The sequence below is a fragment of the Anguilla anguilla genome, chromosome 1 (genome assembly GCF_013347855.1).
Source record: "Anguilla anguilla isolate fAngAng1 chromosome 1, fAngAng1.pri, whole genome shotgun sequence".
NCBI classification, from domain to species: Eukaryota; Metazoa; Chordata; class Actinopteri; order Anguilliformes; family Anguillidae; genus Anguilla; species Anguilla anguilla.
Genome location: NC_049201.1, coordinates 63,648,703 through 63,673,290, shown reverse-complemented (window position 1 = coordinate 63,673,290; position 24,588 = coordinate 63,648,703). Strand labels below are relative to the sequence as shown.

Genomic DNA, 24,588 nt, shown 5'->3' with positions numbered 1-24,588 from the left:
GCATCATACATGCTTGTAAGCTAAAATCCTCTGGAAGGAATTTGATCAGCATATTGCAACTGTCTTGCTTTCTCTTATTATTACTATAAGAACTGATTTTATGCTGTTCTCTTTATGCCTGCTGTGACAAGAATTGCAATAACACAAGCCTTCTCTTACCATATTGCTTTATTCATTGGAGATTTTATCATTTTTGGTATATTTAGAAACTGTCCATTTAAATTCTCCTTTTGTTCTTTCCTACATCCAAAACCTTTTGTTGTAAAATATAACAGAATCAGGAGTTCACCTGGCATTGAAAGGTAAGACAATAAAATGATATAAGCTTTCAATCTTTTCTTCAGAGTTGTCTTCTCTGTCTGTTGTTATACTAGCTAAGATCGTTCAAAATTCCTCTTCCAGCTTCATACTTATGGATGGCTTGTCAGTTACTAGAAAATCAGTCATATCTCAGATTTATTTCAGAGATATGCTAATGTAATATTTGGCCCTGATCTCAAAATATAATCTGATATATAAATTATGTCCAAACTGGCCTTTTTTTCCCTGGAAAATACTGAAACCCGAAGGCTTTACTTATTTCTCAAAGATCCACAAATCTTCATCTTCTCAATGCCAAAATACCTTATTGCCTGACTTTATTTGTCACTTTCTAATTATCGCAGAATGATGCAAGCATAAAAAAAATCTGATCTTTCACTCTCTTGTCATTCCCTCTCTTCTGTCAGCCAGTAACACCAAGCAGACATCTGCTCCTTCTGCACAAAGCCCAGAATGCCTGAACAAGCTTGTCCTACCATTTACATTGTCTCTAATCAACCAGAGTTGTTTTTTTTTTTTTTGGTTTTTTTTTTTGGCTGCTATTGGAGGATCAAGTGGAACTGTCACACTTTATATGCAATGTTTTTTTATATGCAGAGAGCTGAACCACTCCATTACAATTATAATGGATTATGGGTACACCTACACAAGCATATGAAGAATCCAAGAGTCATGGTCATTTATTTTGCCTTGTCTGGTCATTTTCTGCTTATTCTCATTTCAGTAATGTATTTAACTGCTGCGTAGTAATTCAAAATCAAGCAGCACTATTTACCTTTGTTTGTATTTTTAACTGGGTATAGAACACTAGATGGCAGTCTTGTTTAATGCTTACAAGTGGTGTTACAGCACAATGTTGCCTGTTTGAGATTTCCTTTTGATATGATGTGCTGTTTCCTCGACACGCCACCCAGTAAAGTGCAAATCCTGTCAATGCTTTCTAATCATAAAATCACCCAATCGAAGACCATTTTTATTTGTCCACTTTTATTGGTCACCAAAAGTATTTTCATTGTGAATGCATGTAGGTTATGTGCTTGTACACATGCAGTTACATCTGTTGTTCAGTGTGGGGAAATTAATGACAAAATTGAAAATGTTTTTAATGGTTTAAAATATAGTTGATCCAAGCACATTTCTCTCTCTCTCTTTCTCTCTCTCTCTCTCTCTCTCTCTCTTTCTCTCTCTCTCAAATGCAAAAAACTATCAAACAGATGCAATGTGAATCTTGGCACTTTCCTAATGATATCCAATATGTTGCAGTTCTCTGTCAGTTGGCAGATATCCATTTATATGAAAGATACAAAATATGAATTGGATTATTGAATTTAGAATAAATCGAATCAAATTAATGGATTTCACAAAATGGAGGGTACATACGTACAAGGACTGAGGTGATGGACAACTTACATGGCGGTCTCATATAAAGGTCAAGACGAGTAATTGACAGATATGGATATTACTGATATTGAAAGAGAAAGCTCTGCTGACCATGGAACATGACATTTTTACCTAATGAAGCTTCAAAGTCTAGTAAGAATTTAATCTGAGTCAAGTTTCATCAAACCCCAGGCACATTCTGGGGAGGAGAGATGGTGGTGATGTAAAAAAACAAGTGTTTTAGGTGCCTTGCTGGTCTCAAATTTTGACCTGAAAATAGAAAGAATTACTGTATGTCAGGGCTAATCTGTACGGTATTGGTTACATGTGGTGGATGGATAGATCCACATACCAAGAACCTGAAAACAAGAAGGTCTCTCTTTGGCTTCATTTGCAGGGTGGCCCTTTCCCTCCTCCCACATGACTGTAAGAACGGATGGTGTGAATGACTAACCCTTCACTTGTATTTTTATGACAGTTTGGGGTATGCACTGAAAAACCTTTGTGATTAATGTGTTTTTGAAACTTGCAATGAAAAACAAGAAAAACATTACTTTATTACTCCGAGTGAGGTATTAAAAACTGAGCTGTTATGAAAGCTTTCATACACTGGAACTGTGTTTTAAGAGTAATGCAAGAAGATACTTGGAATTTGCAATGCATTTCTGGAGCTCTTATAAAAATGATCAGAGCAGAATCATCCACATCACCCTCACTTGATTCAATATTGTATGTATTGTATATGTCTACATAGTATAAGATCATATTTTCGGACTGAGCAATGTTTATAACTTGACTTTGCATAAGTAGCCCATATCAGTTATACTGTTCTACAAACTTGTAATCCTACCATGGTACAGTCCTGCAAAGGTTTCTGCAAAATGGATTGGACTTCATTAGTACTTGGATGGGTGAAATGGGAAAATAAAGTTACTGCTGGTAGTGGTGTTAAGTCAGCAGGAGGAAATCTTCCCTCTTGACCAGGTCATAAACCAATATTCCAGTGCAATAGTGGTGATAATGTGCTGTGGGGATATCATCTATTGGGAGAGATTTTAATCCAAGGTCCTGACTCTAATTATTCAAAATTCCGTGGTATTCTTTATCAAAAGGAGGAGGGTTCTCTGATAACATGGTCAAATTTCCACTGGCTATCCAATCACTCCATTGTAAAATTGGCTAAATACATCCATGACTTTTCATCAGCAGAGATACGGTGGCTATTTTGGTGTCATCCAGGCACATCCAACCGTACAACTTAATAATAAACAAGGTGCAAGAAAGAGTAAAGAATTTTGAAATCCTTGAATGCTGCTGTATAAGTGTTATATATTACCATGATGATTTTGCTGATAAATAGGGGAATTCTTGGCTCCAGAGCGTGCTCAAAGGGAAATTAAGACAATAATTAAAATTGAATGATTTACATTGTTGTAAGTGACTGTGCAATATCAAGACATGTTACCTTGGTCAATACGCTTGACTAGTTTTTTCATCGATATAATCAACATACCTTGCAAGCTACTTGCAGAAAAGTTTACTCAGATAAACAAGAGCAAATTTCCACGAAAAGCACAATTTTCTAGCCTTTATTAACAATCAATTAGTTACATACATTTGCTTGAAAGTACAGCAGAAACATTTATAATAAACCTGTAGCTCTACTGCCATTATGCAAAATCACCTGAGTATATTTAAATCAATGGTCGAACTTCCGTCTCAAGCAGGTGTGTTTTATTTAAATGAAATCATGTTTACATAAGCATCAGGTCTTACTTTTCCAATCTTGTTTTCCAGGTGGAGACTGAGATGGTGACATGGAAGCTGTCTGGTTTACATTGTTATTGTAGCAGTGGCCAAATGGAGTACGAAACACATGATTGCATCTGCTACCTAATTAAAATGGAAAATGAAAAATCATGTTTTTGAGACCACATGGGGATTTTAATTTCTCGTAAACACATCTGTTTCCCAGCATTTCCTGATTAAGGAGTGGCACCAGTTGTGTAATGTTGTGAAAATCACAGTGGTCCCTGCTTACTAATTTAAGAGGGTAACCTGGTTCTGTGTCAGAAGTCTGTCCCGGTATCAGTCTGCCCTCTTGCAAATTGCACTAAATAATGAATATGCATCTATAGGGGGCCTCGTCTGAGGCTTATAAAATATACATTTCACTACAGAGGAGTGCAGACACAGACCTCCTCGACCACTAAATACCCCCACCCCTTAATATCTCTTCCTATCTCTCTTACACACACACACACACACACAACTCAAGTGCCCAGGCTGTGCCATGTCTCCTGCTATCTCTCTTCCCTCTCCCATTCTCACGCACCTTTCCATTCCCCTGCTCTGTCTCCTGGCCTTTCACTCCCCTCCCTTCCCTCTCCTTATATCCCTGTCTGCCCTCCTCTCTCTCTTCCTTTCTCTGCTTCTGCCCTCTCTCTCTCTCTCTCTCTCTCTCACATCCTCCCTCTCTGTCTCAGCACCCTTTCTCCCTCCCTCCCTCCCTCCCTCTTTCCTTCTCTCAGATGGTTTCCTCAGTCAGTCAAATGGAACCGTGCAGGCTGCTAGAGGAGTCTAGAGTGAGTGAGGGGCTGAGCTGAACTGTGACGAGGTCAGACTGGTCTTTTGTTTACAGTCAGTCAGGGGAGAGGAGTGAGACAGAAGCGAGACCGTGCACATACAGCAGGAGAGAGAGAAAGGAGGTAGAGATGTCAGAGGATGTGGTTTTCCTGAGCTTGCAGAACATCATAGAGGCATACTTTGAGCATGACTTAAACAAGAGGAGGCAAAGTGTATCCGCTGCTCGCTTAGCTCCTGTCACAGCTCTGCTGGTGCCGCTCGCGAGAGGAGATAGACCGGTCTGTTTAGGGGTTTGAAACTCAGAAACACAGGACTGCTTTTTTCTTTTCCTTTTTGTGTTTGAACTGAAAAGCTTGCATTCTGTTTTGGATTTACTTGACATCAGAAAGAGGCTGCAAAGGATTTCATCAGAGACTCAAGCAGAGAATTGCCTCTCACTGACATGAGTCCATCTACAACTAGAGCTTGCACAGCCATCCACACCTGATCACACAGCACACCTCCAGGATCTGGTCCCCAACAGCTTCAGTACAGGTAATAAATAAAAATTGTTTCCACACTTAAACAAAATTTTTCTTGATTCAACATGTGGACAAGGCGGAAGTTGAGTCATAGGTCTATTAAAAACTTGCTTATTACTCAGTAAAAAAAGAGAGAGAAAATAGCTTCCTTTTGTTTTTATTTTTAAATATTGTTTGATGTTGTGGTCAATCAATATAAACCTGAGCAGGTAGGTTATTGTAAAGAGTATGAAGTTGGTTAGTTTAGAGTGCCTGACGATATCCACAATCCATAGACTCCGGGCAAAAAGTGTATATTAATCACACAGATCAATGATCCGGCCAAGTCCTCATGGATAGCGCGTGGTACTGAGCTGAGGAAGAATGCCAAAAATTTCCACCTGGCTCCGTCGCACGAACTCTGATAGCATTTCAAACGAGATGTGCATGACATATTAAATTGTATTCGCCGCAGCCGGAGAGAGCGAGGGGGAGAAAGAGAGAGGGAAGGGGGGTGGCGGGTGAGACCACTGCTCGAGCGAGCTGCCGTTAATCAGTTCCAGCCGGCGAGCTGCAAGCTTTAACTGTTTCGAGCCGCCTTCGCCCCAGGAGCTCGCGGACAGAGAGGCCGTCGCCGCTGAGGAATCCGTGGCACTAAATCGGTGACAGGGCTTGCGTCTCCATGCTGAGAATCCGATTCGATACCTGCTCACAGAGCTGTATTTCACTGCTTTTGCAACGTGTTTATATTAATTACAATTACGAAACGTGACTGTCATTTCTCCCTCGCATTTGCAGAACTCATTATTAATGCCATTATTAATGTATAGCCTAATAGTGTTGGCTATCCCCTTGTTTCTTACAGTCTACCTAGCATTTTAAAGGAGATAATACACAAGTGTGGTTTCGAAAGTAGGCTACGAGTTATAGTGTACTGGTATGGTATTTCATCCACTGGTGTTTGATACCTGATGAAAATAAACTTTAATACTTCTGAAATATTCGCATTTACATCCAAGCTAAATTCAAATCTGAAGCTTAAGGGCTTGATATGCGAATTGTGGTCAAAGTAATGGCAGTTTAACAGAATTATACTCTAAGGCTTAGGCTACCTCTTTGTTATCTGAAATGCTCCATTCTATGATCTGTGATTAGAATGGCTTATTCTCCTATTGGACTATTTTTTTTTGGTAGTCATAGGAACGTCTATGCCTTAGAACAAGACAAAAAGTTCCAAGGAAAATATTGATTTTGTTCCATTAAAGCAATTTTACAGTGACTAAACGAAGATGGAAAAAAATCCTCTCAACTCAATTTCATGGAGGTAAATTTAGCATGTCTGTCTCTTTGTAATGGACAATAAAGAAAATAAGTAGCAGTATTGATCTAGTCATGTTCTATGGGAATATGTCAATATTCCTGTCTGAAAAGCAATGGATCTTGCCCTTCAGTGCACATTAATAAGAAATGTCTTGCTGTAAGCCAGCATGTGGAAACAGTTCATATACACCGAAGGAATCTCAGCATGCCCTTTGCTGGGGCCCAAATAACAAAATTCCTGTGTGAAACTGACAGAAGGCCTCAGTAACACTTACTGTAGTCCTTATGCATTTGGCAAATTATTAAAATATTCTGTGTGTGATTCATGGCAAAAAGGAGAATACTTTTCCTTGAATCATTTTCCTACTATGGATTTTATTTCAATCAAACATAAAATGTTTTCCTTAAAATGTGTATAGCGTACATTTAGTAATAAAAAAACGTTCTCTCCCCCTGTGATGAAAATGATTGCACTAACAAGAAATGTAATGGCTAGCTCGGTCACACTGACTCTACAAAATGATTAGAGGGAGGGAAGAAGGGGGAAAGTGACGGAGAGGGTGTAAGAAATGGGTGTCCTTTATTCTCCTGAGTATGGAGTACTCGTCAAGAGGCTTGTTCCCATGGTGATGCCTGACTGCGTCTCTTGCGTTTAGTTCACTGGCACGAGCCACATTTGGTCCTTGAGACGATAAAGGGAATGGCTTCGGCTGCAGGGCCGACATAAGCCCTGCACATCTCATCTTTGTGAATCCCCTCAAACGGGGACACGTTGTAGACCGTTAAACCGACATTCTCACCTCTCAGTAGAGACTCGTGTTTACTCTGTGCATTGCGCGGCCAAATATTGTTTTCCATTGTTTGACTCATTTCGGTTTTATCCAGGTTGTCATGTGGGATAGTGCTGCTGCACAGCAGCGTGCTTTGTGTTTTTCCTTTTAAAGCCTTCTATGTAAAAATTATATTAAAATGTTGATGATTTGGAAACTCGCAACAAGCAAAGGAAGCTTTGTTGCCAAATGCAGCAAATCACAAGTATTTAAATAAAATATCTGCATTCAGCTGCTTTTCAGATGTAAAGATTAGCCCAAAATGTCAAAGGTTTCAGCATGATACTGTCATCAGAGGAATCTGTTGTTGTGCTGCCATTCTTTATGCTGAACTCAAAATCTTACCAAAGGTGTACAACCTCATTGGAATTAAATCAGTCCCTGTATTTTCAGGAAGGATAATAAGGGTTCTTGACTCATGGCAGATCTATAAAAATACAAATTCAAATCAAATGGAATGTGACATTACTAGCCAAGTACAGAAAGATAAAAAAAGGTGCTTTGTTCAAGGGACATGTTTGATCTATGCGCCTCAGTTTTTAACTTTCAGACTCTAATAAGAGCTAGGCTTAGTTCTTTTGAAAACATACTATTACAGCAAATTACCATGGAAATAACACCTTCATACCTTCCTGCTGCGTAACAGATTGAGAGCGGCTTGATTCTTTAAAAAAAAGCACATCCTGCCTGTGTTTGATAGACAAGGGTGTTTTAATTCCTAAACTGAACAGACATGTGACTGTAGCTCTGTAGCATTTCTCCTGCCCCCCTAAGGGTCCATCTGTCTCCAGTGTCACCCGCTGTTTCAGCCTCCCATGCTCAACTCCTGTCTTCTGCCGCCGTAGAAAACACATGGCCCCCCCATTCCCTGTTGCTGGCCTCATGCTCCTGTTCATCTCTCCTGTTCCTCCTTGATTGTGCTGAAAAGCAGGAAGTAGCACAGTCAGGGATAAAAAGGAAGGAAGAGGGTCCAAACAAGAGGTTCCCCAGCTCTGCCCTCCATTTTTCCTCCTGAACTGACAGCAGTCTATAGGAAATTATGTCTTGCAAATAGGCTCAGTGCTTTTACTCTTTAGACCCCAAAGAGACTCTGTAAGACACTCAGTTACCTGTATGTATGTGTACGTATGTCCATCTCCTATAAATGCAAGTATTTATTAAAAATATTAAGAGGACAAATTTTACCTTCAAAAAAGTTGTCACCACACTTATACTTAAGTTTTCTTTTTACGAAATATGTCCTCCTTTAAATTGTATTTTAAAAAATGTTCATGGCGTGTAGCCATACTTATATTATTCAATATTAGAAATAATAGAATAATGGTAGTAATGCCTCTAATAAGCCACTTGAAGAATTCCATGACTATAACTCACTACAAAACCTTCATTTGCCATCTGATAAGTGACCACCCAGACTGTACAACTCAACTCACAAGACCAGAGCCGTATTTCTTCTACAGTCCACATGGTCCTAGTTTCAGCAGCTAAATTCATGACAAGCAGTTTAGCTGCAATATCACATTGCAAAAGCCACCATACCCATCCTTCAAACAGCATGTCCAGCCTGGTTATGCAACACTGCCAGAGAACAGCAGGGGGAAGGCCGTAGCTCTGTCACAAAGCTCAACCCTTCCTCTGATGACAGTTACACTGAAAACCTTCCGTTTTCTCCTTTGCATAAAGCAGCCTATCTTGTGAAATGACAGAATTGTGATGCAATACTGTGAATTTACTACAACTGACATAAAATTCCTGTTGTGAATAACAAATCCTTGGCTAAATTAATAATTTTTTGTTTTTTCTCATTTCCGTAATATTGCGTCTTGTGGTTCCTCTCCCTCTCTCTCTCTCTCTCTCTCTCTTGTGTGGGAGGAGAAAAGATGGTGGACCAGGGCAAAGAGGCCAAGAAAGGCAGTGTAGAGCAGAACTTTTGGAGAAAGACAGTCACTGTAATCATAAACAATTCTCACTTCCTCTGATCTAAAAATACCCTCCACGACATCTCACTACCCTGCTGTCTCCACACACTATGCAAATAAGACCCCTACACGGAGTTTAGTTTTTCTTCTCTTTCTTCCCCCATCTTGCCTTTGTTCTGACTCATTTCACCTCCATAGATTACACACTAAGCATCCCTTTGGATTCACAGACATGTTTGAGCTTGGAATGGTGTTACATTAAAATGTTACTTAGTGCAGCTCTGATATTTATGTAAGCTTGGGTATGTTTTTAGGACTTAGAAAGCATAGTATTGTTATTTTATACAGGATATGAGAATGGTGTTTGATATGAGTTCATCAGGGGCACTTTTTAAAGGAAATGGGTTGTGATTTTTTTGGTCAGTTACCCTTTTAGTTTCAGAATTTATATGAACATCTCTGCTTTTATTCCTGGGAGAGAAACTTTATTGTCAACACAGAGGAGTGCATGATGGATGAGAGAGTGAACTGAAAATACTAGGTCTTCTCCACTTTTGATATCTTAAGCTTCAATGAACACATGTGGCACACTTCATTAAGTAATCTTTTCATTAATATTTTGTTCACAGGAGAGGAGCAATGTCTCCATGGATACAATTTAACATTACTTTCAGATACTGAGAAACGTAACCACTCTGAAAGAACACAATTATTTGTGTGGTTTTCACTAGAGATGTTGGTTCTCCTGACAGCGTTTATAATTGCATGATGGTAATAACCCCTCTCTTTCTGGTATTCCACGTCATCTCATTAAAGTTGCCCCCCTTTGTTTAGGCCGGCTTTGTGATGCATTGCCTCCTTTCCTAATTACCCATTTCACAGCAGAATTTTTTTGTGATTGATTTTCACCTTTTCATTCTTCTCCGGTCACCTCATTAACAATGCCTTGGCTCTCATCCTCTCCAGAATGGCCTCTCAGATTGGTCAATTGCAAGGACTGGCAGAGTGTAATTAGACGAGAATATAATAAAGTGTGTCCCTCATCAGCCCCCCCCCCCCCCCCCCCCCCCCCAGGTTTAATCAGTGGCACACAATAGGATATTACCTGCTGCAGCCGATGCCAGTACGATGGCAAGTCGCTGTCACAACACATTTGGGTGAAAGCTGCCCACAGCTCTTTAGGGCCCCTTTGCTGCCACTCCTTGGTTGTCTTTCTCTAATTCTATCCCTGCAGGGACAGGCTTGGGCTCCCTGTGAAATATAAAGCTCATTTGTTATTTATTTATTTATTTATTTTTTTATAGGCACTTATCCAATGTGTTCACCTTTATTGGTTTCTCTCCAAACTCCCCAAGGATAGAGATGTGGCCCAGAGAGCCACTTGTTCCTCTCTCTCTCACATGCCTGTGCAACGCAGCAGTCACCAAGCTAACATTTCTCTCTGTCCTGCTTGTCAGTGACATGATGAATGACTTTCTCTCTCTCCCTCCTTTCTCTCACTTTGCACTCTTTTTCTCTCCCCCATGTCTTTCCCCTCACATTCTCCTCTTGGTCTCTCAACTCACTCTCTGTTCTTTTCTGTCCTCTCACCCTCTCCTCTCCCTCTCTCTCCACAGGTGAGTAGAGACACCAGTGAGATGGGCTGCGGACTGCCCAAGTTGAAACGTTCTGAGGACAGCAGTCCTGGGAAGATCTACTCCACCCTCAAGCGCCCTCAAGTGGAGACTAAAGTGGGCGTGGCATACACATACCGCTTTCTCGACTTCATTCTTGGAAAAGAAGGTGAGTCATCAGCACAATCATCTCTGAAGCCAGGGCAGGAAGACCATTAGAGGCTTTATGTCTGTCAATATTAGCATTTTCCTTCCTGTCATGATGTTGCGTGAAAGTCTATGATGCTGCAGGCAGATTCTTTTTTGTGATTGGCACCACGTGGCAAGGACAGCTGTTCAAAATCAACTACTGATGTACAGCAAAACTTTTGTTGACATGCTATGGTATCAGAAACATTCAGCGTGATATCATTAAATACATTGACCTTTTGTGATCACACTACTTGAAATATACTGTATGCCATAAAGCCAACTGTATATAACAGAGTTTTAAGCATTACGTTATGTTAGTGATGAGACATTTCATTGATGACATTTAAATTAAAAACAACATTAAACTATCTTAAACTACTTTCTATTTATCAAGTGTCACATGACTCTAGTGTCAATAAATTATATCATGACAGGTGACATAAGGTACCCTGCTACCTGAACCATTGTTAATGACCGCAGGTGACGTAAGGTACCCTGTCTCTTGGACCATAGTTACTGTAAATTCTGTCATGTTTCTGTCATGCTCATGACAGCATGGTGTCAGTTGTGTGGTATATAGTTGAGCCAGAGTGTTACCCATTTTGTGATGGGAATGGAAAGCTTTGCTACTGCTTGCCTCCTTTTGCCATGCATCAACCTCCCTCACGCCCTCCCGTAGACACAGAGCACGCGATTGAAGGTGTTTATGAGATGCAAATGCTGGTGCTGTTTCTTTTTTAACTCCTCAAAGTTGGCCTGCATTTTGAATCATGCCGATGGGAATTCTTCGGAGGTTGTCTCTAAATATAGAAATGTAGTTGTTTTTCACAAAGCAGATTGAGACCAGCCCTTCAGTGGAGCTACAGAGTATGTTTTATCCCAGAACGCTCAATGACATTTCTGTCTTGTTGAGATTAATCCTTGGCGGAGCTTTCATTCGAAACCAGCTTCCATAACCAGGCTTTATGGCCCCATGTAAAGCCAGACCAATTATCCTCAGACTCCTTGGCCTTGGGACCCTCATTTCCCAATCGCAAAGGGCTATTGATTGGAGAGTAATCCAAACTACCTATCGCAGGGTCCCTTGAGAACATATGTTATCCATCCATCCATCCATTATCTATACCCGCTTATCCTGAGCTGGGTCGCGGGGGGTGCTGGAGCCTATCCCAGCGTGCATTGGGCGAGAGGCAGGAATACACCCTGGACGGGCCGCCAATCTATCGCAGGGCAAACATACACTCACTCACTCATACCTATGGGCAATTTATGGTCTCCAATCAGCCTACCTGCATGTCTTTGGACTGTGGGAGGAAACCGGAGTAACCGGAGAAAACCCACGCGGACACGGGGAGAACATGCAAACTCCACACAGAAAGGCCCCAAGCCGAGATTCGAACCCACGACCTTCTTGCTGTGAGGCGACAGTGCTACCCAGTTGTGTAAGAAATAACATTTGAAGTTTTGTGTGAAGTTTATTTCAAGCCTTTTGTAAGTAGATGTAAACTGTTTAAACTACTGTGTAAACTGGACATTGATGTTTTGGAGCAAAAGCAATTGTTAATGCCTCACAATTCAGGTGAAAATAAGACTCTCTAGAGTCCTAAGACAAGGTCTAATTTTACATTATGGATGTGATTTTGCTAAGAGGAGATCAAACATGAGTCCAGATGTCTTCTTGTTCATTTTTTAGATCACTAATTATGAACGTTTTCACTCTATGAATGGTTGGCCAGCCCACCAGAGTGTAATTACATGTGTTGAAAATATATTCGCAGATGTACAATCAGTCATTTCATGCTACAAAATTAACTAACTATGGCAAGGAGTTATTTGTAATGGTGCCAGAAAATTAGCTTCCAATGTCTACACAAGCCAGTTTCCGTAAGCTCTGCGGCATTATTTTTAAGGAACTCGTCTTATAACCTAAATGTTGCTGGTTAGTTTCCCTACTATGGTAAATAACCAGTAGAATGAAAGCCTCTCTTAACACGAAAATTTAGAGGCAGGGTTAATAACACGCATAAAAAAACTGAATATAACACACAGGGAGCTGAGGACCACTGAGGAAGAGCCAGTATTAAGTTGCACTACTGTTGCAAATTATGAATTTGGGTAACTATTCTGATAGCCTTCACATGTGCTGTCATAGGGTATGACTGAGTATGTGTCAAAATACATTGAGAGAAAGTACTACACCAGGCTCATAAGCTAAGTTCATTTGTTGTGTAACTGAATGATTCATTCTACTTTACCACCCCTCTTTGAGGCACTTTTTATCAGCACTGCAGCTGTAATACTGTTGCCATCCCTATCTTGCAGTGCCTTCATTTTACCAGTATTACATTTACATATATATACAGAAGTGACATGGTGCTTACACAAAGCCCAACCGTATGATTTGTGTGGATTAAATGCAATGATAAAGCTCCAAAAAACATCTGACATCAGTGACAATATGTGTCAACCAATATGAAGATCGTGGCACTTGCCTTGAATTTCCCGCACATCAGTGTGTTAACATGAAAGTCATCCAAACAGTTCAGACATTGGCTTTGTTGAAGGCTTTCTATTGTGCCAGCAAATCCATGAATATGCTCCATTGTGCGCATTTCCCTTCCACTCTCAATTTGAAATTGAATGGGGGGTTGTTCTCACTCAAGTTGGAAAATATTCAGTGTAAAATTCTTCATGTAATTTTCAGGCTTTGGGTGAGAATTGGTGCCTGGCATTATAGCTATTATTGCATCAAATGTTATCTGTATTCCTTCTACTTTGATATTTTCAGTGTGACTACAAGGTTCTGGAACATGTTACAAAAAGGTTACTTAAATATGAATTTCTTTGAACATGGAAAAGATAAATGATGAACACCTATCAACAAAGCCAACAAAGCAAAGCCAACAAAGACCTTTAAAAATATGGAGTGTGTCTCTGTTGTGCGTTAATAAACACTTTAAATCCCTCACAGAAAGCAAGCCAAGAAGAAGGTGGAAATGCCTAATTAGTAACTTTTTAAATAATGTATATCACAAAACTCAAAATGTTTTTTTAAAACAAACCTGTATGCCAATAGTCTCGAGGCAAACAATTGATACTAATTATATGGAAAACCTACCCAGGTAGCATGGATGCTGGATTCATTTCACATTGCATGGATAAGATAAATGTGATGTGCTCTTCTCACTAGTCTTAAAACTAGGGTAAAACAACTGCTGACAAATTTTTTGTCAACAGGAAGCTCAGATCTCAGTGTGGTTCCTTCCTCTCCGTGCTCAAATATCTGATGTATGTCTCATTGTAGACCATCAAAATGTGTTTGAGATTTAACTTTCTTGTACTGGATGAAATTCATCTTATTCTTGTTATTCATTGTTTCCTGTATCTGAGGCCTTTCAGTGTGTGGTCACTCAATCCAATCTATAGTGACTGCATAATGCGAAGCATTTGAAGGAAACAGAAAATATAGTCTATATATAGTTATTTGTTGGGTTTTTCAAATGCTTTTAATTGCTTTTACCTTTATTGAATCAAATGTGCCCTTCGGAATCCGATTTCAGCAGCAGATAGGGGTGCAATGCTCTGTTTTCAGGAGGGCATCATAGCCTTTAGTGCTGCATGTTATTACCGGCTCCTGTATTACATCCTAACATCTGCCAATGCCCACAAGAGTAATTCACAATATCCCTGGTCACTCCCATGATGCTCTACTGTGTGTTATTGTCCTCCTGCTCTGATTCAATATGGCAGTATTGATTCTGCTCTAATGCAATCTGGAGATCCTCGGCCGTGGAGTAAACAGCCTGAATTTAACAAAGTAAAAGCAGACTTCTTTGTCTCCTTCTTTTTCTTTCTCTCTCACAGCTGTATTGTTATTGAAGACACCACAAACAAAGGGATGCTTATTTAGCTTTCTTTCATGTCCCCCTTGTTTAAGTAATTCATGCTATTGCAGCCAGGTGGAAATGCACATATAGCAAAATGATGACTTCATCCTTGACCTTACTTCCTCCTTGAAATGTTTCATCCCTGGTGTGTCATTGTGTTGTTTTTGGACACAGACAAGTTTTTTCCTGATTACTGTTAACTCTTGAATTAAAATTATTTATCTTTATAAATTTTTTTCCAATTTATAAATATGTAAAATTGAAAATATTTTGATTGTCTCATAAGCCAATAGGGCACAGATGCTCCCTCTCTTAGAGCATCAGTTATCTGTCTAAGCAGTTCTTTCGATCTGCTAAAAGATAGTACTGTATGTAAAAAAATTTAAAAATCATTAGAAATGTTAAACTTTTTGTGTCTGTCAACTTTTTAGATCAGTTTATAGCCAGTGTGTCAGTGTCCACTCAGACACTGTGAGACACAGTACACAGCACCTTTAGAATCTCAATTCCAGGCCCTCCATTCCATGCGGTGATTCTTGCTTTTTTAAGTCAGGTTTGATTATTGTCAGATTTTGTGAGTAGTGTCTTTCACAAAAAAATGAATCCCCAATTTTTCCACATTACTTACTAACCCTGTCATATGGTTTGATCCTGTTTCTTTCCTTGGCAATGGTCACTGTGTCCAAGAAGGGAAGGCATTTATTCAGCAATTGTGTTCTAACCCATAGACTCACCCTAGCCTCTTGACTGTGGTAATTACAAAGTGGACACACAAGCCAACTGTTGCAGCTATCATAAATAGTTTGTCACTGGCAGGCTTTGATTTAGAAGCGACAGTGCAAATCGGTATCAATACGTGTGGGCAACAGGCCCTGAAAGATGGACAGCACAGTTTGCCCAGAGTAGCTGTGTTGAGGCCAGAACAGATCATTTGATTTTATTCACACAGCAGACAAAACCATTTCAGTAACACAAACACTGACAGTAAATGATAAACAAGTTTCGCTAAACGTTGAATCATAAGAACAATTACAATTATAGTGACATCTGTAATTGAATATTTGCAGATGTCCAAGACATCATTAAGTTTGAAAAAATGATATCAATTATACCCTGCAGTAGTCATTTTTTAGTTGCTGACAAAAGGTAACAATTATTTTTTAAAAATGTAAAAAGTACTGAAGTACTTTTAAATAAATGCAGCTAATGGGTGGCTCAGCCTGTCAATGCGCTGTTCTAGCGCATGATTGGATGCCAGTGCCAACTGTGGCTGGCAGCCTCGCTGAGTGACCCGTAGTTGGCGCTAGCATCGCCAAGGTTAGCACTGCACTTGGCTGGGATAACAGCTAAAGTGCAAGCTCGACTTGGCCTGATAAGAAGCAACTGCTTATGTTACATGTTTCAGACATACTTGTCTGTGCTCTTCGGAATCTATAGCAGAGGTTGCAGCAATGAGCACAGATAAGTGTGAACGGGCATTCCATATTAGGGAGAAAAGAGGAAAAAGCATTTACAAACATGACAGACCTAATGAAACGCGATGTTAGTACATTTTATTAATTCAGTGTCTTATCATTCATTCAACTTGTGTGATATAAGTTGCGGGTGGGGCCTCTGTTAAAATATTAACGTTAACGGAACTCAGCCTTGCAGATGATCATAATTCACTGAGACCTGTATTTAAATTTTTATATTTGATAATTTATGCAGGCAAATGTAACAAACCACATAGTCTCTTAAGATCTCAGTATTTGCATTTAAAGTACATGGATTTTTTTTCATATCTTCAGCCTATTTCCTCTGGTTTCCATGGAATCATCACTATTGCAAGACTCTCTGAGAATATGGCAATTGTTGGTTTCCATGACAATCCCCACCTGTGGCTCTGTGTCACCTCCACGCACAGAGCATCAGCATGGTGTGAAGAGAGATGTGAAGATTATGTGTAACATGTTTTAATTCAGTTCACGGGCATGGGATATTTATGCAAGCATCTGTGTGCTGCATAAGGTGTGTGTGTGTGTGTGTGTGTGTGTGCATGTGCGTGCATGTGCACAAGTGTTACATGCAAAAGTATTTGGACTGTGATTTGGACCATTGGATTTTAAATAAAACAATGAATATGAGGTTAAGTGCATATTTTTTAATCTGAAGGTATTTGCATTCATATTGGGTGATCCGTGTAGAAAGCAGGCCACCATGAGGCAAAACAATCTGAATAAATTGATTAGATACATAGCCAAAACTATTGGTGTGTCAAAAATATATATATAATATATATAAAGACACTATATTATTCCACCATCCTAGTCAATAATATCATATCGAATCAGATCAAATCGAAATATCATCATAATACCAGTGATGATATGAATTGTGACATATCACACTCTAAGGCAGTCTACGTTCGTTGAAATAAGGGTTTGTGGATGATTATTTTGTGTTTATGGAGGTGTTATGTTGTTCTTCTGCATGGGATTCTTCATGGAAAGTGTTACACCTCATATTTTGTCTGCATTAGTTTTATGACCAATGACCCTGTTGCAAATTCAATTATATGTTAGCAGTTGGCTTGTAATTGGGTTGCATGCAGCATAATGGTGAGGCAATGGATCAGTGACCAGACTGTTGAGAACTCATTGCTCAGAGAGGAACACTAACGATCTCCATTTGCTCAGGACATTTAAGCAGTGGAGTTTGGTCTCAGTCCAACTCGAGATAATTTCCTAAAGTAGCCACCTATTTAAAGATTTAGTTCAGTGAAGGTTTAAGATGAAATATGTAAAGAGGGAATTTATGGCAGTTGTTATATGAGAAGAAACCTGCAGCTGTTTACAGTACTGCAGCAATGTGTTGACTCATTTCCCCATGTTTATTCTGGTGCTAATTAGCGAAGTAGTAAAGCTTGTTAGGGGGGTGTTTAAACGAATGATCCCAGCAGGATTCAGGTGTCCCGGGGCTACTCCAGAGTTACCCCCAGCATGGGATGCTTTTCACCCCCACACACCCCCTCTCCCCCGCCTCCCCCCAGTGGAATCTGTGGCATAATTCTTGAACACTGCAGCTTCACGTATTTATTTACAATGAGAACCACCTGAAGAATGTGCTTCAGGGTGTGTGTTTCAGTTTGTCTCCAGAAAGCACCATGATTCTGGCATGCAGGGGTTGTGACCTTGTGGCATGCAGGAAATGCTTTTTGAAACACTATTGCTGAGAAACCATACACACAGTTTTGTAAGCCCTCTGAAGCAAGAAAACAACATGAATTCTGACAGTGTTTAGGAAACTGCCACATTTGCTACAGCATGCAATGTGTGTCATGTCTATTACTGGCCTGTGATGTTATCTTTGGAAGGTTAGGTATAGGAAATGGTACGCAAGAAAGTGTTTTAAAAGCAGCCTCTCTCATTGGCTCTTTGGCCTCTGGAGCCTCTGACAGTGCTTGCCACAGGAGAGCAGTTCATTCTATCAGTCACTCTGAAGGAAACCATGTTTGTTGTCACTTTAAATCCCATATTATAGGATACTGTTTTCACAACCTTAAGGGCAGTAGCCTATGGGAATTTTTCCATTTTAGTTAGCTCTGCATAAAGTGTAAACTATTACAAAGGATTGTAGAGCTTATAAGTGGTATGACAGTGCATTTCTTTTGATTATCTTACAGTAAGTATAAAAATCAAAGCACTACTTACTCCGTCTGCTTGGAGTGCACATGCTTGCTGTGTCCAAACGAATCACATCATCAGATCTGCCTTTGAATACAATCGCACAATTTGAGCCGCATTCATCTTTCAACTCATGGATTTATTCAGGCAGTGCCAGCAGTGCCTTGATTGTGAAAAACCTATGATTGCACTTCTAGCTGCCGACTGTGCAGTTCAAATGCTCACCTGATGATGTATTCTATTGAAGCACACACACTTCTGCCATTTCCTCTCTGGGGGAATTCGATTTCCAACATTTGTCATCGGCAAGATTTTTTTTTCTTTTCAAAATGAGGAGAAATGTGAAAAGGCATTAATAGATCAAAATCAGTGGACAGTACTTCTAGATATTTAGATAGCATATACATAACATGATTTATTCATCCAGCACAAGCCTATGTTTGGGGTCATTTATTTATTTCATTGGATGGATTATGCATTCATACATCTGGATATTCACTAAATTTATTTGGGTAAAATACAATGTTCACGACACACCCTGAGTGTCTTAGTCTGGATGCACCATGCAACTTTGGTCACAGCTCCAGTTCCCAACCATTTTACTCCACAACCTGAAAAAGGACTCCTGGGCTGGTTCAGCTGTCTGTTGATGAACAGCCTCCCTTTGCTTTGGCATGTGGTCTTTAGGAGCTGTCTCCAAGCAACACTACTGTCAGGAGACAGGAATAACATCTGCATCTGGGAGTGCCTGTCAATCAAATCTGATATTTGAAGGTTCAGAGAGAGTGGCCTCTATTAATACGCCAATTTACAGGCAGACTTAATCACTGGCTTTTTATCTTTTACTTGAGTTGCTTCGTCAGCTTTAAAATGTCAAATGATCACATCCTTGCATATGCACAATGTATTATTAAGCATATCACTTTATTCTACTTTATAAAATGTCTGTGATGTTAGCTATTCTGAAAATAAAAATAAAATTTCATACTTTGGATGAATTTATTAATTCAATGAGTTTATACTATACACCAGATGCATGCATGAAGTATGTGTGATTTCTTATACATCCAGACCTATAAACCCATTGTGTTGAACGTCCTGCACTAATAACAGGACTGTTCTTATGCGGGTAGGATGTGGGATATGCCATTGAATCTCAGGACAACTGAGGCTTATGTATATTTTTTTGAAGGCAATCGATGAGCCATGAGATGAGATTGCATTGCTGATGACTGTGCCATGTGTGCATCGAGCTTACAGTGCCTAGTGTTCCCAGACTCTACAGTCCCTTGCTGCCCCCACGCAACACAGCCACGTATCTCAGCGTAAGATTTCTCCCACGCTGCAGCTGATCCACCAGGAAATGAGCGCTGTGTTCTGTCTTGAGACCCTGTCTCATTTCACATGCTCGCACAGAGACGTTCCAATCAGCAAAGTGCGAGAATCTGACGGATGGCAAGTCTAAAGCACCAGAAGGGTTTTTTTTCTCACAATAAGTCATTAGACTGTTAATGAAGCAGTTTTATAACCATGCTCTAGGGTCGGTTTCTGAACCACAGGCAATAGTGATAAGGGGTGATTAGCGACATCACCAGGACATAACCAATGGGCTGACCTATCAGAAAGAACAGGAAGGCTAGTGTTCCCTAATATCAGGTGAAAATAATTAAGTACAGGGTGAAACCTTTGAAAAAGTCTGCATCAAATTATGTCTTGGTATGGTTTTCCTTCAATATGAGATATAGAGATATTTTTTACATATTTTATGGTAAGTCAAATGACTATTTTCTAGTCTCTCTTTGTTATTGCAAAGAAAAAAATGTAATACCACATGTTTGAGCATTTGGAGGATTAGAATTGTTATTTGTTTTAATATATTTGTTATTCCAGATTAGAATTTGAGTCATTTCTCCCGTCCCTGTAAATTGAGTTATTAGTGCCATATGAAGAGTAGGTCTCTAATTGTTAACAGGGAAATAATGGTTGGGAACAACAGATTGTGGATGAGCTTATTAGTAGCACCTCTCCTCCTGGTATTGTGGAGCTAATTTATTCCAGGTTTTTTTTTCCTCTCAAGGTTCATGCAAATTGGATTGAACCATGTCCTCCAGCTGCACAGCAGTGTGGGCCTGAAGTCCTCCTCTCCCATATCACTCAGCTTATTAATTCATATTTACTCATTTATTTTTAAACAGACTGACTCAGGGAAAGAGCCACACAACAGTGCCTCTATGTTACAGGCGTGAGGTTTACATTTTTGGGGTGAACTCATTCCACTGTCAACATGTATGAATATTATATTAAATATTAAATTATGCCAGCATGATCTAAAGAGGGTATGAAATTACTAGGATACAAAGCTAATTTTAGATCACAGTCTGCATTTTATATTGTGATTGTGGTGTATTCCTTGAGAGGAGAACCACTGACACAATATTTCATGTCTGTCAGATAGTTAAAATACTAAGCTTTCCAAAACAACATATATAATACACTTGCATACACTTCCTAATGCATACAAAAGTTGTAAAATGCAAAGCAGGAGTGTCAAAGAGGCAATCCTGCCCAGTCAGACAATCTAACAGGAAGTGCACATGCTGAAGTGGCACAGGAAGTAATTTGCTGAACTGCTCTTTTTTTTTTGCAAGATTTTTTTCAGTGTACTGTTTGATGATGACATAGTTTAAAAATACTACTTAAAATTATTATTTTTTTAAGCTCACTGGAAATGCATTTGAACAGATTTAATGCAAGTGAGCCACTGATTAAATCCTTGACTATTTATAACAAGTGTGATGAAGAAGGCTTTTTCCCTACGTAAACAAAGTAGATGCAATGTAATTGGCTTTCTTGAAACAATGTGCTTAATGTTTTGAGATTCCATTTTCATCACTTAAATTTAGTCTAGCCTCATAATAATTATGTAAATACAGTCAACATCACTGAGTTTAATTACCCGGTCTACCAAGATACAAATTTGAACATTTCACAGCCAAACTGTGATAAATTACTGTATGATTGTAGTTTCTTGCAAAAGAAAAACTTCCCCTTGCCACTCTTCAAATGCTTGGGCTTGGGTTTCAGTGCACTGTCATTCAGTGTTTCTGCCATTATTTGAGATAAATTCATAAATGCCTCTGTGGCTATTTACCTATTGGGATACAATGGAGGCCGCACCATATTTATTCATCATAATGTTAGAGTTCAGACAGTGGCCATGATATTCTAGTCATGTTAATATCTGCCGGCTCAGTGAATGGCAAACAGCTTTCTCTGCCTCCAGGGAAAACAAAATGATTGCACAATAAAAATGAAATGAAAATGCAGAGACACCAGAATTAATAAAAGATATAAAGATGAAGAATGAGAGCATTTGGATTTTCTGACCTTTGGCAAGGAGGAATGTTATTTCAGTCTGTTATTCACTAAACGTGTGGAAGGCTTTTGCGTTGTGGTTTTAACTGTCATATGATTAATATGATTATGATAGTTTTGGATATTTTTAACTACCATTGGCCAGATAGTAGCCAAGTCCTAGGATTTGTCAAGACACTTTTTTTCTCTTTACTTTTACCTGTAATTAGGCTTACAATACGTGCCTACAATATGTGTACAGTATTAAATATAATTCAATTCTGTGAGAAACTGTAGAATTACAACTGATTGCCAATATCACATATACAAGCTCAATCATGTTTGAATTTCAAACAATGTCTGTCACGCCTTGTCATTCACCTGATATTCATTCTCTGCTGAACCTTGATTTATCCAATATCTGAATGGTACATTACACCACCACTTCTCTCCAAGCATGAATCCAACCCCTTTAGTCCTTTTTGGGGCAGATAGCCTTGTAGTCACAAGACCTCCATCTGGGTTCCCTGTGGTAGTAGTTCATTTTGCCCAGTCCCTGTTCTGTAGGCTACAGTATGTTCAGTTGTTTGATTCTACTGGTTCGCTTATACTGTTCAGAGCTTGACTCTAATTGCCGTCAATGCCATTTTCACATCTTGTTCACATGTGGCAAATCGCAGGGACTGCCGGTCAGTCAAGCACTGCGCCAGTCCATTGTTTATCTTGGCTTGAACGTGAAGCAGCTGTTTGAATCCGGTTAAATGCTGGTCCTGGCTGATAGCTAGAAGTGCGGTTGTTGAACGGTGGGCCAAGTGCTCTGTGTGACGTTCATTAGCATAGCGCAGTCTTTGATTCCTGTCTTGGACAGGATCCATGCCTGTTGTTGCACAGTTGGCTGATTTTGACAAGAGGTTGACACACTATGTGTGCTTTTCTGCTTGTCCTGTCTCGATTTAGATTCTGCAGACATTATGGGTTTTTTTTTTTTTTTTGGTCTTTCAAAATATCTGTTCAATCATTGGTCTCATAAACCTTGATCTTCTATTTGGGTTATTGTAGTCATCAACCCTAGCTAAAATCATCTCACACTGAGTAAAGCAGTCCTGTGAAATCACACTAGAAGTAGAACAACTCACTTTTATAAGATTTTCATCCTGTTTTATTAACTCACAGAGCAGGATATTGGTCATTTTATATAAGCAAAATAAAGTTATTATGGATAATAGCCTGCTACTATTTATTTGTGTGAATTTGTCATCTCGCCAGGGGCATCTGGACTCTGCCTCTCCACTCTGAGGGAGTTACCCACCCAGCTTCAGGACCTCTACCAGCAGGGGTTTGTTTTAGCTGCCGTGCACCCCTTCATCCACCCCTGTGGTTTGGAGCATGCCAGCGTCCAGCATCAGCTCTACCGGGCTGTGCTGATCCGCCACTCTGACACGTAAGTGCCTCCTCCATCTTCTCTCATTTCCTTCCATTACTTCTCCCATGGCATGTACGAAGCATAAACAACTGCAGCCACCATTTTAATGTACTGTATCATCATCTGTATTCAGCGATAGAAACTTGTGGATAAAACGCATATCAGTGGTGCAATCTCATGGCCATCCCTTTTTCTTTGGTCTTTGTTTTTGCTTGAATTTTACTTGTTTTAGCAAGCCATATCTGGCTAGGGTTTTGAAAACAGGTGTGTCGCCACCCAAACAATGATGGTACGCTTGTGACCGAAAGTTTGTCATATTTCTCACTTTTTACACACATCTACTTCTGCACATTCTGAAATAAATTGAGCTTTATTTTTCCCTCTGTTTTGGGTTGATATTGTGCGGGCCTTTTCCTATTTTCTAAATATAGTTTTAACAATTATTTTGTTAGAATCATTGGTCGCATTCTTTTTCATTATGAAACTGGATAAGCTAATACTCGTTAGTTATTTATGTGTTATCGGTCCAGTACCAGGGCACAACTAACCATCCGTAACTTTTTCAAACAGCATTCACAGGATTTAATCTAATTTCAACTTAAACATGGTGTAGGTCATGGAGTAGTTCTCAGTGAATATTCCTTGCAGTAACTGCTGTGTAAAAACTGGTGCAGTAGACAGGATTCTCACGCTGTGTTTTCTGAGGTAGAAAGACAATTCACCACATACAGGTGCACAACCCAATAAACACTTCCCCAACACCATCCCCACTGTTCCAAGTCCCCAGTGTGTCTTACATTGAATGAGGGTCCCCTTTGACTTGGGCTGTTTGTCAATTATAACTTTTTGACCTCATCCGCATTGTAATGCCAGGAAAATTAGCTACATGGGGAGACACTTCAACACGTGTGTGCTTGTGTGTGTGTGTGTGTGTGTGTGTTGGTACTAGGCTCAGGATCCAGTTCTGTTTATAGTAGCTACCTAGCTACAGGGCTGTCTCCCTTCCCCCCACCTGGAGGAGCACCTCTTGAACTTCTCAAGAGTCCCACTTAGCTTTGTTTTGTCTTCACTCTACACAAGTGTGTGACTGCAGTGATGAGAGATGCAGAGATGACCAGGGGCAGCGTCTGTTCCCCGTACTGTCTAAGACTCCCTGAGTGTTCCAAACTGCGGGTTTGGACGCAGTCTCCAGACTCTGTAAATCCCAGAAATCTCCATGGCTTAATTTACAGTCCACAAATTCACTGCACATTCCTCCCAAATGAATCCATAATTCAAAACAGGCACATTATTTGCTCAGATTCCTCTGAAGATTACTGATTATTTTCCCTTCATGTCTGTCTCCACTCTTTTTGTGTGTGTTTTTATACTGTGGAAATTCTACAGAGAGCGGTATGCTAATAGAGATGTACTGTATAAGAACAAACAGTTTTTTGACGTCACATCATTGAATGGTTGCCCAGTGATAGCAATGCATTATCAAAATATATAGCCTAACTACAAGAAGCAAAAGGTGTAGTGCAAACAGGTAGGGAACAGTATTGTCAATATCAACCCCCAAACTGCTAACCCCCCTCCCCCCGCACCATACACACACA

The 24,588-nt window shown here is 39.8% G+C and overlaps 1 protein-coding gene and 1 long non-coding RNA gene across 2 annotated transcripts in view; one reads left to right on the top strand and one right to left on the bottom strand.

Moving 5' to 3' along the window:
• The first annotated feature begins 4,218 nt into the window (after nucleotides 1-4,218).
• Nucleotides 4,219-24,588, top strand: part of LOC118231984 (raftlin-like) — a 49,491-nt gene continuing 29,121 nt past the window's right edge. Inside the window, exons 1-3 of the mRNA XM_035426471.1 lie at nucleotides 4,219-4,821; nucleotides 10,473-10,638; nucleotides 22,834-23,008. Coding sequence (XP_035282362.1) covers nucleotides 10,494-10,638; nucleotides 22,834-23,008 — 320 coding nt within the window. The 5' untranslated portion in view covers nucleotides 4,219-4,821; nucleotides 10,473-10,493. The remainder of the gene's footprint in view (nucleotides 4,822-10,472; nucleotides 10,639-22,833; nucleotides 23,009-24,588) is intronic.
• LOC118231993 lies at nucleotides 7,634-8,664 on the bottom strand. The gene is made up of 2 exons (XR_004766191.1): nucleotides 8,371-8,664; nucleotides 7,634-7,857 (listed from the first exon to the last, which is right to left on the bottom strand). It is a non-coding gene; the product is annotated as an uncharacterized LOC118231993 (long non-coding RNA).